General features: G+C 42.0%; 1 protein-coding gene across 1 annotated transcript in view; it reads right to left on the reverse strand.

Annotated features, from left to right (window-relative positions):
* Positions 1-4,249: 4,249 nt before the first annotated feature.
* The window catches only part of rspo4 (R-spondin 4), a 45,786-nt gene continuing 31,470 nt past the window's right edge, over positions 4,250-18,565 (reverse strand). Inside the window, exon 5 of the mRNA XM_061220472.1 lies at positions 4,250-9,013. Within this exon, the coding sequence (XP_061076456.1) occupies positions 8,853-9,013 (161 nt within the window). The 3' untranslated portion in view covers positions 4,250-8,852. The remainder of the gene's footprint in view (positions 9,014-18,565) is intronic.

Here is an 18,565-nt window from a genome sequence, read left to right on the forward strand (position 1 = left end):
CTTGTTTTAAATTAGTGGCAGCTTGAAGGTGATTCTGGCAATTTTTTTACAAGATGTCACCACCAGCTGTGTGGCACGTACACCCTCCGGGTCTACATGTACTTCATTTCTCTGTGAGTATGGAGCTTCTGCAGTGGCAGTGGTGTGATTTTCTTCCTGTGAATTCACACTGCCACCCAGTGGCCAAGGGGCTGCATTACCTTAGCGAAGAATCATACTTGTAAGTCGCTTTGGATTAAAAGCGTCTGCCAAATGACAAAAATGTAAAATGTAATACGTTTCTGTTATTCTCGAGTCCAGCCTTCCTTAGATACTTCTTCCAGAGACCCATATTTCATTATAAAGTCATGAGTATGGGCCAAAGAGATTCCACATTCTGTTTATAAAACAGTACAGAAATTGAGATGTACACTTGTGAAAACAAAGTAGATACTTTTAAAAAATATTCACAACGATTCCTTATTATTCTCTATCAGCTGATATGGCTCCCCTTGACAAAAAAGAAGAAGGTTGAGTCTTCACTGTACAGGCTCCTAAACTGAGAATATCCTCCAGTGCATAAACACTCAGGTTTTCAGTCTCTTTTGAAGAAACACTATTGAACTGATTCATCATGCTTATCAGGGCATCATTGGCTCAGGCGGTAAGAGCAGTCATCTGGCAGTCGGAGGGTTGCTGGTTCGATCCTGCCCTGGGTGTGTCCAAGTGTCCCTGAGCAAGACACCTGACGCCTAAATGGTAAATGGCAGGCATTTATATAGCGCCTTTATCCAAGGCGCTGTACAATTGATGCTTCTCATTCACCCATTCAAACACACACTCACACACTCACACACCGACGGCGATTGGCTGCCATGCAAGGCCCCGACCAGCTCGTCAGGAGCACTTGGGGGTTAGGTGTCTTGCTCAGGGACACTTCGACACAGCCCGGGCAGGGGATCGAACCGGCAACCCTCCGACTGTCAGACGACTGCTCTTACTGCCTGAGCCATGTCGCCCCCGTGTGTACTTATGCCAGGAAGAAAAGGCTAATTGTGTCAGCTGCTTCCTCGCAATGGTAGTGAGGCATGTTGAGGCATGTTGAGGCATGTTGAACCGATAGCACAGCGCACAGAGGCTAGAGCCCCACATCTGAACCCCAAAATGCACCTGACGAGCTGGTTGGTGCCTTTCATGGCAGCCAGTCACCGTGAGTGTGTGTATGAATGGGTGAAAAAGAAGCATTAATTGTACAGCGCTTTGGATGAATGCCAACCATTTATCATATGCACTATATTTTTTTCAGCACTACACATTTTAACCTTCCTTTAATTTTTACTTTGACTGACATTATATGTGTATATTTATAGCTTAACTGCATTTTTGCAGCTGCATTTCTGAATCATTGTCCTGGAAAGTGCATTGAGTGCACTGTATGCATCGATTCATCATCATCAGTGTGATGTCACATTATGGACCTCCGTCCCTCCAAACCCTGGAAAGCTGAAGCCGATTCAGATCCACGCTCAGCCCACCACACCCTTGTACATGGTGTCAAATCCCCTGGGCTCTTCTGGTCCGTTATAGCGGAGGTTTTCACAGCCAAAAAGGAGTTAGAACAAACACCAAACAGCTGGAAAAGGGTCACAAGGGCACCTAACAGCCTTGCAGAAGCACAGATTTACAGTACGGAGCGGAACTACACTTATTATGAATCCCTGTACTGTAGTAAATCTGCTGCAAAATGGTGTTATGGTAACTGAGTTGTTACAATTCATGCATACAGTAACTGCAGGAATAGAACAGATTTTAGATTTAGAGCTTATCTTTCTTTTTCTGCCTTTCCTCCCCTGGAAAAGGAAAACGTGTCGTCAGTAGCCAGTGCCGCAACCTCTGCCTTCGATTGTGAAATGCGCTAATCAGCACACATTCTCCACCAGTGCACTCGATGTTAGCCACCGCCGCGGCTTGCTATCGCACCGCAGTGGGCGAATGGGACTCACAAAGACACAAGTCAGAGGGAGATACCTCACGTGCAGCTTAGAGGGATAGTCTGATCCAGGTCTGCTGAGCTATTTGCCACAAATGACACGATCATTTGGGGATGTGGTGGGCTCAAGTCGCCATAACTCAAGTACACGTAGCTCACTCTCTGCCAACCATTAGCTTTGTTAGCCACAGAGCAGGGTCACCGGTGAGCAGTGAGCCAGCGGGGTCACCGGTGAGCAGTGAGCCACTGAGCGGGGTCACCGGTGAGCAGTGAGCCACTGAGCGGGGTCACCGGTGAGCAGTGAGCCACTGAATCTCTCCCCTCCCTGAGCAGTGCTAGGCCCATTTGTACGTCACCCTGCTGGCCACACTCAGCCCTGGCACAGTCCAGATCAGATGCCATCCTGAGGGGCTGCATGCACTAGAACTGCAACCTAACAGGACAGCCATCGAGCGGCCCCGACAACATACATTTCTAATGTAAAACTATACATTTCTTTCCAGTGTTAAAATGAAACAGAAGCACGACTCACATTGAAATAATCAATAATAATCAAGCACGTACAAGTGTTTGGACAAATATAATAAACTTTACACAAAGTTACCATTTTATTTGCTTCAGTAAAATGACTGAGAGTTTCATTATAGAAAGCCAGTGCTGTTCTATGATTTCCCAGTAAACTCACTCACGAGGACCCAAATGCAGAGACACACAGGAGGCAAAACTTATTTAAAAATCCAAAAGGCTATACTGGAAAAAAAAACTAAGAAATCCACAAAGGCATAAACACAGGAGCCATAAACCATAAACAGGGGAACGCAGGGAAATAAAACGCTCAAATAGGCTAGCGAACAGGAAGGGTTTGTCCTGAACTACAGAAGTTCATACAAACATTCAGCTGAGACACGGGGGAAAAGGGGAACATACTGTATATACACAGGACCACACATGCAAGCAATGACCTAAATAAGCCAAACACATGCACACTAACGAGAACCAATGATTTAATAACAATATATATGAATGATACAGGGAAACAGCCCGCCCTCTGGTGGCTGACAGGGGGACTGCTGACGCTTAAAGGTGCTGGAGCTTATCCCAGGTCATACACACTCTCATTTCTTGGGGCAGTTTAGACTCTCCAGTTAACCAAACCTGGAAGGAAACTGGAGTACCCGGGAAAACTCACGCAGAAACGGGGACAACATGCAAAATCTACACAGAAAGGCTCCGGCTGGGATTCAAACCCGTGACCCTCTTGCTGTGACGTGGGAGTGCTATCTGCCATGCTGTACTGTGATTAACATATTTATGTTTTCCTTGTAGTCTGAGTTTCCCAGCTAAGTAAAACCATAACTGTCTGACTTCCCCTCCTGTTGGATTTAGAGTGCAGCAGCCTTTTCCTGGAGGATCACATTTAAATTCAGTACAATAATAATAAAAATAATAATAATAACTCTCCACTGTATTACCTGCATCAGCATACCTGTTCTGCTTTCTGACTGCTACCTTTCCATCACTGGCTGTCTTAGTGAACCCTCAGCCCAGCCCAGAGCCTTCCTTTATTTTACCCTGAGGACTGAGGCAAAGGGCACGAGCAACACTGTTCCCCAAAGCAGTCACACGCACACACACACAAACACACACACTCACACACAAAATGTCCCGTCTTGGGTTCTATGTCCCCACTTTGTGGCTGTGTAATGATACCATGGTCCTCTGTTAGATAGGCAGACCAGTACCCTGATGATTGAGGGCACGAACACTGTTCCCCCTTTTTTCATCGACATAATTGTTCTGCTTTCTCTTCTCTTTAATGTGTGTGTGTGTGTGTGTGTGTGCGTGCATGCGTATCTGCATGTTTAGTTCAGTGAGTATTGTCAAAGTAATTACCCAAAATAAAACAAAGAATAAATGATTAAAACAAAATGAAGATTGCGTTGGCTTGTCATCTAAATTAGAATAATGAAACATTTCAATAGACAACGGAATTGCCCTCAATCCTGTCCCATCACTGTGATATTAAATGCATATTAGATGCACATGGACACCCTGGATGCAGGTAACTCACAATGCAGAACACCGTATGTCTCTAAGCAACCATAATTATGGGATTCTCTTGTCTCTCTAGCAAATGTGATTCAGCCCCTTTATTCCAGAGATGAACAACTGTTGAGTTTTATTTGACCACAGGGAGGCACTGCAATCTAAACGATCTCAACTGAAGGGTGGGACCAGGAACACAATTTTGTTTTCCAAACAGAAAATATAAACATAAAATAAATTGCATTATTTATTAATTCATTTTTGCATTAAATCATTTGTTCCATCATTTGAAAGTTTGTTAATAGTCTGTCCTGAACACGAGCAGTAGCAGTTATACATCACATTATACACATCATATTGATAAGTCGTTATTGGAACTCAATTGCTCACAGTGCTCGAATACTGAGTGACACTGCTCAATGCTCAATTGCTGAACAGGTACATTGTAGAATGCTGCTTAAACGTAAGCCGAACCTGCCACTTCTATGTTGTCGTATGACAGCTGAGAACAGACAAGTTTCAGAGAAGCACAGTTCAAAGCAGTATAACTCCAAAGTCATGGTACCCTTAATATCACCGAAGACCTTTCACAAGCCATCACGCCAACAGATTCTGAAGCAGCCTTTTCATGTATCTGAAGGACCTACATTGCCTTTGTGATTTACACATCCACCTTCTTGCCAGGGATCATCAAGTCTCGTTTTCCACCCTCCCCTTACCTGGGAGTCAGGTGTAAAGACAGTCTGGCCAATCAGTAGCACTAAGTGTTCAGTTAAAACCAGGGCTGGATTTCGATTCGAGGGTCGAATTTGATGACACCTGCTTTATATTATACAGCACACCAATGAATCATAATAATTTAAGCAATAAGAAAAGTACTTACATGTATTGCATATATTTGTATTACACATTTTCCATATTGAAAATATTTAGTACATGATTCTGATAACACAAATATGACTCCAAATCAGCAGTCATAAACATGGTATATGACAAGGTCTAGCAGAAAGACCAACATAAAACATTCATAATGATTTATAGCATGTTATGTGTTGTAGTGCTATTATGGCAAGTGCTAACAATTTTAGGAGCATTGAATATAAAAGACATTGACAACCATCTTTGACACTAGACCAGGGATGGACAACTCTATTCCTGGAGGGCCAGTGTGTACGGTATGTGTACAGTATTTTTCTGTCATTACCCTGGCTCAATCAGCTAGTTAGCTATATGCACCATGACTGATTCACTCGTAAATTAGACTGCAATAAAATGCAGCAAGACAAGAACATTTATCAGCTGCTGTTTATATCACGGAATGTGGATATCAATGGCAGATCAGGTAAATGATTGGCCTTATTAAATAATTGAGAGCAGAAGTTGGTCTGAAATCCAGAAACAGATACGGCCCCCCTTGCCTGTCCCCGTACTAGACATTAAAACGCACCTTAGAATACATTACATTAGCATTTTTAAATGACATAAAAAGGACCTTCATTGGACAATAGTTGGCATAGCATTCAGAACACATTCAAAATAGCTTCATCGTACATTTTTCATGTATAATCTTTTTAAAGCACACTTGTTGGCAATACACTCTAACTCGTTGCCATGGAGAGCCGTGTGTATGCAGGTTTTCATTCCGACCAATTACTGTCTTAATTGATTTCAATTATTAATTCAGCCATATGCATTGAACTGCATTTAACAGTTGTTATTTAGAAAACACAAGTAACACATTTCACTTAATATACATTCTGTGCAAACGTCCAGCCCTAATACAGCAAATAATTGAATTAATTATATAATCAGGCTCTGAGGCTGGAATGAACAGCATACACACGATCCTCCATGGCACTGAGTTTGAGACCACTGTTTTACAGAAATCATCAAAATGCTTGGCAAGAATCATGTACAATTTTATACATTTTTTAAAATTTCCCAGCGGGCATTTTGTAAAACATACTTTCCAGAACATTCCTAAAATGCCCGGGCAATCATTCCAAGCACATGTATACCTGTCCTGTTTCCTGTATTTCCCCCAAGAAATTATTTGAAATGCCATTCTATCATTGACCTTTAGGAGATGCGACACAATGCATGCATACAATATGTTTTTACCCTTTATTTGGAGCAATACATTTAAGATGTTTAACAAGTTTTAAGAAATGTTGAGTTCTTTCATTGTGGTTGCTCAGTATTTCACTGTCATTTGGATTCTTATGTTTCTGTAATTAGCATTCTTGGTACTTGTGCCTTTGCACTGAATACACTGCATTTTTTCAATCTTTGGTTCACTGTGCCCCTGCAAGAAAGGCAATTGAACACTGTAAATACAGCTGCCGGATTTGAATGTGTGTGAATTTTAATGTTTAGATTGAGAAATCTAATAAATCTAATAAAATAGCCAGCCAGCAAGCTAAATTTGTTAAAAACAGAGTTAACTAATAACAGACAGTTGGCAAACATTATAGCAAGCCAGCCATTGTTAGGTTACATTATTTAGCCTGTAGCAGCAGCAACTCCTGCAAAGCAGGCTACAACACTAAAGTACATCACCCAAAAAATGAATGGTATTTCAGAAGCAAACAAGTAATGTGAAACACTGAAATACGTAAATATGTAAACAACTGTTATTTTCATTAAATTAGGGTTAGATACCAAGGGTCAGGTGAAAACCCACAGAGTTAAGTTGAATATACTGTGAAGTAAAATGGTGGTGAGTATGACATCATGTGCTTCTACCTCTCAGTGATTTATAATAGAGACTCAACATCATTACAAGTGGGAATGATTTTTGAGTGTTTCCAACATAGGGATTATGTCACTAGATCTGCTAGTGACATAATTTGTCTAAATACTTTCCAAAAGTGCTACATTTACTTTACCTTAAACATCTGTATCATTGTAATTAGACTTTATTTCACAAGTTTTTCCCACACTAAGCCATCTTCACTATGCTATATCCATTACAGTAGTTCCCTATGCTAACTAGCTAGCTAGACAGACTGATCGATGTCTACTGATAACTTGCCCGAAAGACTACAGCAAGCTCATGTTGTTTCAGTGCTTACCCTCAGCAGGTAAATAATGTAATTATGACCAATCTATCGTTATTACCTTTCTACTAAAATGTTTGAATAATTAGATAGCTAATGATTACACAACGAGGAGTTAATATAGTCAAGCAAGCAGTTAGCTAGCTGGGTATGTAGTCTAGCTTGTATGTAGCACTGGTACGATGGACTACCATTCCAACTGCATTAGGCTACTGTAATTAGCCAGTAAACTACATAGTTGGCAAGCAAGAGAGCGGACTAACTGGATGGAGACACATCTACTCACACAAGTGCTTTCTTAGCTGGTTAGTTCTCATAAAGTGTAACATTTTGATTTGCCATGGAATGATTGCATGAAATGCCATATAGTTAGCTATCATTTTTGCAGCAGAAGTATCATCAGTGTATAATTCTTTTAAGGGAGTCCAAAAGAGACAAACAAATAATTGATCTTAGCTTACATTACATTATTGCCTGTTTCCCAAACAACCTATATGATAAGGTCATTTAGATATTATTCTTAACACTGTCTACCACTATACCCACACTGGTGAATCTTTTCATTTCATTGTCAATGTTGTGTGTGTTTTCAATTATTATTTTTTAAATCTTGTTATGATAATATATAGGAACACAGGGAGTTTGCAGCTGTACTGCTAAATTCTATAAACAGATATAGTCAAACTCATGTCCTGGAGGTCTGCAGGTAATTATGGATTCCTTTGGCAGCCATTTTAAATTTCAAGGTGTGTGGATTCTTTCCCCTAACAATGGGCTAAATGAAGCACACTGAAAACACCACCAAAAACCGGCAGCCACTGCCGCCCTCCAGGATTTAAACAATGAGACAATTACTCAAAACATATTATTATTATCATTATGCAAATGCACATTAGGGGAGCTGTGGCTTCCGCTGAAATAGAGGAGCAGAAGGACTCAAGCAGTTAAATTAAAACAGCCGCAGTGGGGTAAAGAGTGGAGGGGGGGGGGAAGTGTATGCCTGCCAGCCACCAACAGAGCCATCTTCACAGGGAGGACATGCAAAGTGACGGGTTGTTTCCGCCAGAGGGTTACTCTGTCTGCAGTTTAATTCCTAAACAGGCATCTCGGGCTCATCGGAAACAAAATGGCAGCCGAGACACTTTGCTATAGATTCACAGCACAGCAACGGAAAACCGCAAAATGATGGTTTAAAGAGGTTCGTGTTTTTTCTTCACTAAAATGTGCACAATACGTATGGTGTGGTGTATGCAGTATGATTAATATAGGAGATATATTTGATGTTCTTGCAGTGGAATGAATGGTGCTTAGTGTTTTGGCATGAAAAGCATAATTCTGGATTTCATGAGAACTGGGCCATTGTTCTTTAACTTCCTCCATATGACCAGCTGACATATGGGATGAAGAACTGAACAGTCACTCTTTTGCACAAGAACATTCACACTTTTGCACCAGAACATTCCCACTAGGTCTCCCCACCCCTAGTAATTGCATGCAAAGTTTTTAGGCTTCCCGGTTATTTTTTATGTCTTTAGATCTCCTGTCCCCCACCTCCCCAGAAGTTACTGTGTTACAGCCTTTAGGTTCTCACCAGTAATTCAGCTACAACATATGTGTTACAGTTTTAGGTTCCCCAGACGACTGTGTTACAGTTTCAAGTTCCCCCAGTGATTGTGTTTCAGTTTTAGGATTCCCCTGGTAATTGTGTTATAGTTTTAGGTTCCCCCCCGTTGACCATGTAACAGTTTTAGGATCCCGCTGGTGATTGTGTTATAGTTTTAGGTTCCCCCCATTGACTGTGTTACAGTTTTAGGTTGCCCGGATGACTGTGTGACAGTTTTATGTTCCGCTGGTTGTTCTGTGGTGGTTGAATTGCTGTGGAACCGCTGGCGTTTTCTGTCTTTCTTCCTCCCCTGTCTCCTCCCCTTCTTTCGTCTCTCTGTTGAAGACCACATGCAAGTATTTAATAATTCATTTTATGAAAGCAAACCATCACAATAAAAAAATACAAACATAACTGACAAGATTAAATTATTGGGGGCCAAGCAATAAAATCCCTGCACTCATTATTGTTTAGCAATGGATTAGAGTGGATATTAATGAAATGAATCAATACAGCCCATATGCTCGGCCTTGCTATCTTTCGTAATTTATTTTATTTGCTTGCATAATTCATGCATTTATTTATTACCAATATTTATTTCCAGGGAAACATGCCAACATGCCATGTCTCACAACACTGAATGTATTTTAACTGTGGGCTGGGAAAGCCAATGGAAAAATATTCCATAAGAAAGATAAATTGCAAGAGATTACAACTTAACTTAATTATTGCTAATTGATTATAAATGGGCCTTCTTAGTGATTTTTGTATTCCTGAGAGTAACAGTTCTGATGGACGTCACTGTAGAGTATTTTCTGAGTGACAGTCATAATTTAAATTACTCCTGATCTCCAGTCTGGGCACTATTTGTCACTGTCATGCATTTCTTGCTTTTTTTAACCGCATCCTTCCAGACGAACGGTCACAGTGAACGATGTCTTGACGCCAGCTGTGTTTGATACTCATACCACAGCATCTTCCCCACATTATCATAGGACGTCCTCGAAGGCTACACCAGTTCCAACACAACAAACAGGCCCAAAACAAAATCATCGCAATGACAGATGTCATATGTTCCACATCTTTACAGCGGCACTTACCAGAGGGCATTTTTTCAATTTGCTCCGCCAAACAATAGCAAAATGTATTTTCTTGAAAAAAAGGCTTAACAAAGCTATGGTAAAATAGAGAGTAAAGTAAGCATTCGTTGGAGTCTCACAAAGGGCTTTTTCGGTCTGGCCGCACAGAACTTGGGTGCCCGAGAGTCGATGTCCAGATCACGATGAAAGGACAGCGTCTCCCAGTGAGAAGAGCGCGGGCGTTTAGCTGGGATTTACAGCAGTGATACCCCATCTTTTACCCTTCCCACAAAATGGCGGAGGGGTTACCAGCGATGAAACCACGCGACTCGGCACGGTATCAGCAAACCAGAGAGAGAGAGCACAGCTTCAGGCTAAATTTAATTCCCTGCGGCGGAAATAAAGCGAAGATCACCAAGGTGGCAGATTTCACCCCAAGTAAGACGAAACTCCTTGAAGTAGACAAGGCTACTTCAAAGGTTCCTCAGATGGCGGTGCCCGAGAGAGGACTGTCAGGTTGATAGATTTTTCTGGCCTCAAACAGATGAAATGAAGTGTCCAGATGCAGCGAGAATTCGCGCTGGTTAAATGAGACATTCCTTCGGACATTCCCCCTGAAATTCACCGCACGTGACCGGAATTAATGGGCGGAGGGCGGTGGCGGGTCACACACTGATCACTGTTTTCTCCCACTGTTCTTCCTGTCCTTTCTTTTACACTTTTATGCCAGCCACAGACAAGCGTGCGTTCTGAGCGTAGAGAATAACCACATGCGCCTGGCAGGGAATTTCACATGCTGTCTGCTTCCACTTATCAATACCTCACTGAGTGTGTTATTGGAAACACCCCCGTCTTCATGGAGTGCCGCCAATCAAAATAATAAATACTGCAAAGACAGCCGGCAAAAATAATACAACTATACTTATGGTGTTCCGAGAGAAACCCAATTAGTTACTGTTCATAATAATAATCATAATCGTAATAATAATGTTTGAATTATTTGTTTATTTAAAGAGATTAGTTTTGCTTTAGCGTGATTTGAGCATTATGCATCCTATGTATCCACAAAAACTTTATTATGTCCCAGCTTCAAGCGTTTAACATTTTGGTCTGTTATACTCATCTCTTCTTTACTCTTAATTCCATTTCTCATCTGTGTAGTCTCATTCTAAACCTTGAACACTTTATTTTATTAATTCACAGAGAAGCCTAACAGGAACTCAGAACATCTCAACAGGAAGTCAAAGCATCTCAACAGTGGCTCCACTTGCTTAGAAGACAAGACATTTGGCATGGGCCCTTATTTTTCACAGCTGCACAGCAGAAAGGATTTCACTGACTCTGCTCCTGTGAAACAGTAACCTGAAACTACAGGACTGCATGATGAACAGCAGTATAGGGCACACTGTACAAAAGGGCAATGTGAGCAGACAGGCATAGCCCCACGCGTTCATCAGATAGTCAGTCCCTTTCCTTTAGAATTACTGTTCTGTTCAGTTGGTAACAGGACGTTCTGGCTCTACCAAATCTCCATTTCCATTTAAAGTTTACATTGAAAAGTTTTATATTTGTGGAGCAAATTTCCAAAAGAAATGTTGAAAAGAAAACTCAAATCTGAGTGTCAATCAACCATTATTCAAATATTGTCATAACTGCATTTTCAAGTCGGTGGTGCTGCAGTCATGTTAATTTGGCTCTTCTGAAATTTTACACTCAACTCCAATGAAAATATAGAACACTTCTAGCAATGTTTTTTTAAAATAATCAAAATAATTATAGCTACAGGATTGCAGGATTGAATTTTGAAAAAAGGTTAACACATTTATGGTTTCGGTCAAGTGTCCTTTTCGGTTAACTGGTTAACCGATTAACCGGTTAACCATGCCCATCCCTACAATACAGTGATGACCCTTGTAAGAGAATTTTCGAAACATGCATCGAGTTTGGAATGTGTCAGCTCCGAGTCCGATCTAGGATCGGACATAACCACGGAGTAACCCCTCTGCTTACGCAACCTCTAATCCCCAAACACACTACTTCATTCCTGGAAAGAAGGCACAGTCCTAGCTTCACTTCAAAAGACTGAGTTTTTGGAAACATCTTCATTTCGGCCCAATCAAAATTTTGGCCAAAAATTCAACTGGGGTCAGTGAAGTGATTCCATCCCCCCCATCCTCCAGTCATAACCTTTCTCCACGGATCTGCCTAAATAAGCTCATCCCCCGCTCCCCTGCCCCCCACCCTCCTGCATGGTGGCCTGAGACATAATAACCCCCCCAGTCCCCAACCCCTTTCTCATCTGGCGGACATTATCTCCCCTTCGGCAGCTCTGATGTTTGATTGCAGCAGTTTTCAGATCATTTTGGGGTAATTGTGTCTAGCTAGGATTTGGCCATCCAGAGCTGGCAGTCTTGGTAAGGTTTGGAAGGGAGGGCGTAAAGCAATACTCCTATCTCTGCCGCGGATCGCAGCACGGGGCCAACCGGGGCTGTGTAACCCATCTCCTCATCCCGGGTTAATGGGACGCAGAGGGCTCTCTCTCTGGAACAGTCCAAAAGCTTCCAAACCCTAAACAAACATCAGGCCCTCCTAATCCGGTCTTTAGCCTGCTCTTCTGGAGCCAGCAGGCAGACAGACCCTGCAGACCCGTGGGGTCCTTTGGTGATCCGGCATCCCTGGGCGAACTCAGTCCGCCAGCGGTGTGTGTGTGTGTGTGTGTGTGTGTGGGTGTGTGTGTGTGCACGCGCACTGTGAAGCTGGCCAGATGAGACCTCCACTGTGTGCTGTCCACATTTTAATGACTTTATCTAAAGTCCTTCTACCCACTGGGGGGGGGGGGGTCATGAACTGACCCCAACAAACTGCAATGTGAGGCTCAGGTTAAGATAGCAGTGGCTGGCATTAGCACAGTGGGTATAAGCTTTAGCCTGCTGTTTCATGTGCCATTGATCAAACACGATTGGTATCAAATAGCTGAACCTCTTTGCTCTGATAGGACGTACTTCCGGGCAATTTAGACAAGCAATGGCAAGGTCAGGGTGTTTAAGCAATCCTCATGCGTCTTCCAATTAGCACATTTCCTTTCTTTCATTGCACCGCAAGATAGCATCAGGCAATTCACAGTTACAGTACCAATGCTTCCTCAAGTTGAAAGATGTGGAAGGACTGCTATTTCTTATCGTTTGTGCAAAATCTACTGCAAACATATGTGTTTGCCACATTTTTTTTAAAGAAAAATAAAAAAGCAGTTTTTTGCACTATGAATTCAGATCAGGCTATTAAGATTGCAATAGTCTTGGAAGAGGTTATTTCACATGGCTTTTATTTGAAAGAAATATTTGGGTTGCTGCAAATGATTTGCTTATTTAGATTCATTCTTCCATTTATTTTCTTGGTAACATAAGCTGTATCCAGTCCTACCTTCAAATACAAATGAATTTTTTATAGTAAATAATATGTCTCTTGAAATGTATGTGTATCGTAATTGTTTCATGCACAAGCACATGCACGTGTGTGCAGATGCACGTACGCACACACAATGTGATGGAAAAACACTTACTTTAAAATTACCTTAATTTGTCACCATTTCCATTCTGAGGAATTAAAGTAAATGTTCCAGTTTGAAACTGATATATGATGGAAAAAATCCTAATGCTAATCAGTCCATTTACCCAAGTGCTGTGCGTGAGCCAATTGTGTTTTCTCACAGAACTCCAGGACAAACACAAACTAAGACACAGACCAGGTGTCAGTACCAAACCAACTCTTTTCCCAGAAACAGTCCTCTCTCTCCATATTAAATGGCCTCGCTCAAGAACCCTTAGAGACCTTCAAACTCAAGTCGTGCTAATGAGGTGGTTATCGTGTGCAATGTACACGCTGTCGATTGTGATCACTGCCGCGTTTTTAACAGCAATGGAGTGGGGCCAGTTCCTCGTTATTCCACTTGTGATCAAAAGAGAGTGAAAAGTGTCTCAGAAGATACTGTCTGCACCCAGACCTTCTCCCCACCCAACCAGCCATCCAGACATTTTCACTTTGAGAGCAGTTTGGCAAGGACAGGGGGTTTAAAGAGACCTTTGATCGATGGCATATTTGAGGTCCGACATGCAATCCCTCAGATTAGACCACATACCCTACAAAAGACATGCAGACCATTTGCTAAAAACCAAAAACAGCAATAAAATAAGCAACCCAAATGGAATTGGGCTGTGTGTGTGCGTGTGTGTCTGTGTGTGCGTGCGTGTGGGCACGCTTGCGTGCATGTATGTGTGCATGAGTGCATGTGCGTGTAATTACAAGTTTTGCAGGCTTTTGTCATCTTTGCGTTCTTGACCCTAAATGACCTATGGCAGGCACCCGAAAAAAATTCTGACTGAAAATCAATTTTTTCACTTTCCTTAAAATCGCCTTTTTGCCACTTTTAAATCATGTATGTAACGTGAATGTACAGTAGTTATGCACACGTCACTATAACATGATTGCCTGATTACTCAATCAGGCAATTGTGTGGGAGCAAATAAATGCATAAAAGCATGCAGACATGGTCAAGAGGTTCAGCTGTTTTTCAGACCAAATGTCAGAATGGGGGAGAAATGTGATCTAAGTGATGTTGACCGTGGAATGATTGTTGGTGCCAGACAGGGTGATTTGAGTATCTCAGACATTGCTGATCTCCTGGGATTTTTATGCACAACAGTCTCTAGAGTTTTCAGACAATTGTGCAAAAAAAACAAAAAAAACATGGAGTGAGCAGCAGTTCTGTGGGCGGAAACGCATTGTTAATGAGAGAGGTCAGAGGAGAAGGGCCAGACTGGTCGAAGCTGACAGGAAGGTGACAGTAACGCAAATAACCATTGCAACAATGGTATGCCGAAGAGCATTTCTGAACATACAACGGGTCAAACCTCTAAGTTGACAGGCTACAGCAGCAGAAGACTTATAAGTCTAATAAATCCCTAATGAAGTGCTCACTGTGTATGTTACTCATTGGCACAGAGAAACCATGGTTACTGCAGAAGTTTTCAGGAAAGCTACAATATCATGTAGTTGTACATCAAATATTGAGGAAGTCCTTCATCTGTTGAACTATCCTTATGGCTAACTAATGCTAACTGATGCAGCATATCAGATGGTTAGCAATCAGACTATCTTGCAAGAAAAATATGAGAAACGATCATGTTAAAAGGCTCAGCATGGCTGAGTTCATACTGGTGGTGATGTAAAATCACCATACCGGCTCCCTTTGCTCTTGAAATTTTTTTTTATAAAAACATTTTTAAGACTGTTCTGTATTTTGATTGGGGTTGTGGGTAGCCTACAGCATCATACATTTCTGAAGAGCCAAATTAACATGATTGCGGCACACCGACTCAAAAATGCAGCCGATTGGCTGTGGCAAGCAACATTTTGACATTAACCTGCATATGCCACCTCTCTACCAGTTAAACAAAACTTAAAAATATGTCCCAGCTTATAGCTATTATGCATACTTTGGGCCATCCATGAAACTCTGGCATAAACAGGCCTTCATACAGAAAGCTATTAAAAAATGGTAAATGGTTGGCATTTATATAGCACCTTTATCCAAAGCGCTGTACAATTGATGCTTCTCATTCACCCATTCAAACACACACTCACACACCGACGGCAATTGGCTGCCATGCAAGGTGCCAACCAGCTCGTCAGGAGCACTTGGGGGTTAGGTGTCTTGCTCAGGGACACTTCGACACAGCCCGGGCAGGGGATCGAACTGGCAACCCTCCGACTGCCAGACAACTGCTCTTACTGCCTGAGCCATGTCACCCCCACGTGTACTCATGCCAGGAAGAAAAGGCTCATTGTGTCGGCTGCTTCCTCGCAATGGTAGTGAGGCATGTTGAGGCATGTTGAGGCATGTTGAACGGATAGCACAGAGGCTAGAGCCCCACATCTGAACATTATTAGCACTGGAATGGATGCTCCATCTGTGGCAGTCCACTGCAGTGTAGCGATCGGAGTTCATGCTTAAAGCACTTCCAGGATCAATGTCACAATCCCTGCGTGCAGGCTAAACCATGGCCACCATGCTAACTGTTCACTCTATAAAACAGGCTCAATCATTCTCCGGCTTGATGGTATAAAAAAAAAAACCCAGACTAAAACTATGTTATAAAAATACCTTTTTAATGAGTTGACAAAGACTAAACATTTGGGAAAATGCAAGGTATGTAAGGTACTGTCTAAACCACAACATGCAGTGCCTATTCAAGGATATGCGTTATGGCAGGGTGTCGAGCAGCCCGAGGCTAAAAAGCAACCGCCTTGAAGTGCCATTCATTATTATATATCCAGGGGCATGGAGTGGTTTATATATGTGTCATGCCATGGCTACTGCCCAGCTGCATTGAAAGAAACCCCAGTACCCTCCATAACGTTTGGGACAAAGACCCATAATTTCCCTCTGTACTCTGTATGCACACACTGAGATTTGTAATGAAAAAAATCACATGTGGTTTTAATAAAGGGCATTATGCAAAGGGCCTTATGTATTTTGGTTTCAACAGAATTTACAGCTGCTTTATACACATTCCAGGGCACCATAACGTTTGGGACACAGCAATGTTACGTAAATTAAAGTCGTCGGTATTTTGTTGCATATCATTTGCATGCAATGACTGCTTGAAGTCTGCAATTCATCGACATCGGCAGTTGCTAGGTGTCTTCTCTGGTGATGTATAGCATATGAAATGCATGCTCAGTTGAGTTCAGATCAGGTGATTGATTTGGCCACTCATGAATTTAAAATTTTTTAGCTTTGAAAAACTCCCATGTTGCTTTAGCAGTATGTTAATGATGTCTTGCTGTAGAATGTGTCAAGATTCCAGTCCAGCAGATATACAATAAAAGGTGTTTTTTTTAGCAGTTCCCGGTCAGACAGGAAACCTAAAACCAGGCAGAAATCAGAATCCAAAAACAGGCAGAGTTCATTACCGGGAATTAGATGGTAGTCGGACAATATGAAACAGCAGGCGGATTTGTGGTCAGAAAAACACAAGCGGAGATCATAAGCCGATAAGGCAGCAGAATCCACACGGGAAGGTGAGGCCGACGCAGGGCAGCGGCCGAGACGCACTGACAAATTGGCCGTGAAAAGTCTGGGTTTAAAAAGGCTGAAGGTAACGAGACACAGGTGATAGGACTCAGCCGAAGCAAGTCCGCAGATTGAATTTGCGTGGGGATGGATGAGGGACATGGGCAGGCCAGGCACGAGAGGAAGTTTCGCAGATGAGCTGGTGTGCTTCGGATCTTGGGCAGTTCCTTCTCTCCTCCATACTTTGCTCTTGCCATCACTCTGATATACGTTAATATTCATCTCGTGTGTCCACAAGATCTTTTTTCCAGAACTGCGGTTGCTCTTTTAAGTACTTCTTGGCAAACTGTACTGCCACCTGGCCGTCCTGTTTTTGTGGCTAACCAATGGTTATTTCTCTTCATGAAGTGTTCTGCAGACAGTGGTCATTGACAAACCCACACCTGACTCCTGAAGAGTGTTTCTGATCTGTCGGACAGGTGTTTGGGGATTTTTCTTTATTATGGAGAGGGTGGAGGTCTTCCTTGGCCTGCCAGTCCCTTTGCGATCAGTAAGCTCACCAGCGCTCTCTTTCTTCTTAATTACGTTCCAAACAGTTGATTTTGGTAAGCCTAAGGTTTGGCCGACGTCTCTAACCGTTTTAGTTTCTCAGTCTAAATAGCTTCCTTGACTTTCATTGGCACAACTTTGGTCCTTATGTTGATAAACAGCAATAATAGTTTCCAAGGTGATTGAAAGACTAGAGGAAAGACTAGGTGCTGAGAGCTCTCCTATACCAGCATTAAGGAAGGAATTAAATACACCTGAGCAATTACAAACACTTGTGAAGCTGTGTGTCCCAAACATTATGGTGCTTGACACCTGTGAAGCCAAACATTATGGTGCCCTGAAATAGGGGGAATTTGTAAAAACACTGCTGTAATTTCTACATGGTGAAACCAAAATGTATTAAAAAAAACCCTTTAATGAAATCCACATGTTAATTGTGTGATTCCAAATCTAAAATTGTGGCAAATCAGAAGCAAATCAAAACATATTGAGTCTTTGTCCCAAACGTTATGCAGGGCACTGTATACTTATACGTTTTATTGTAACTGATCCATCAGCTCTCATGACTATCTAGAATCTTCTTGGAAAAACCTAAATTAAATTTTCAAACTAAATTTCACCATTCCACTCATTAAGACAAATATGAGATGAATACAAACATTGAGGCAAATACAGACTTCATTCAGAGAGGCAAAGATAATATCACTTCCTTTCATAAACATTTTACTATATTTAGTTTGCACATCTGTGTTTTGGCTTAGTTTAGCTGTACTGGATGGAAAAAGTGCACGCAAGTCAAATAACAAAGAGGCCATCCTCTATATAGGCAATAAGTTCAACTGAACAGAATCCAAAATCATCTGAAACCAGTAATAACAACAGCAGGATCTGAGACAGCAAGGGAGATTTGTCAACGACGCACGCCTCTCACAGATGCTAGACACCAGTGTTTGGTGTGTTCCTAATGACATTGGACACTTGCACTGGAGGCTGCCAATGAGAATGATGACCACAGAAAGAAAATGCGCCCAAGCATGTTGTTCAGAGTTTTGCCTCTTAGAGCAGAACTGCATTCCAAAACACATTCTGTGCAAAACTCTTCAAAAGAGCTACACAACTCCTTCAGTACGCAGCACCTTCATAACCACTACATAATAGCTCATATCAGCTTATGAGACATTGCCATGA

This window comes from Conger conger, chromosome 14 (genome assembly GCF_963514075.1).
Source record: "Conger conger chromosome 14, fConCon1.1, whole genome shotgun sequence".
Taxonomy (NCBI): Eukaryota; Metazoa; Chordata; class Actinopteri; order Anguilliformes; family Congridae; genus Conger; species Conger conger.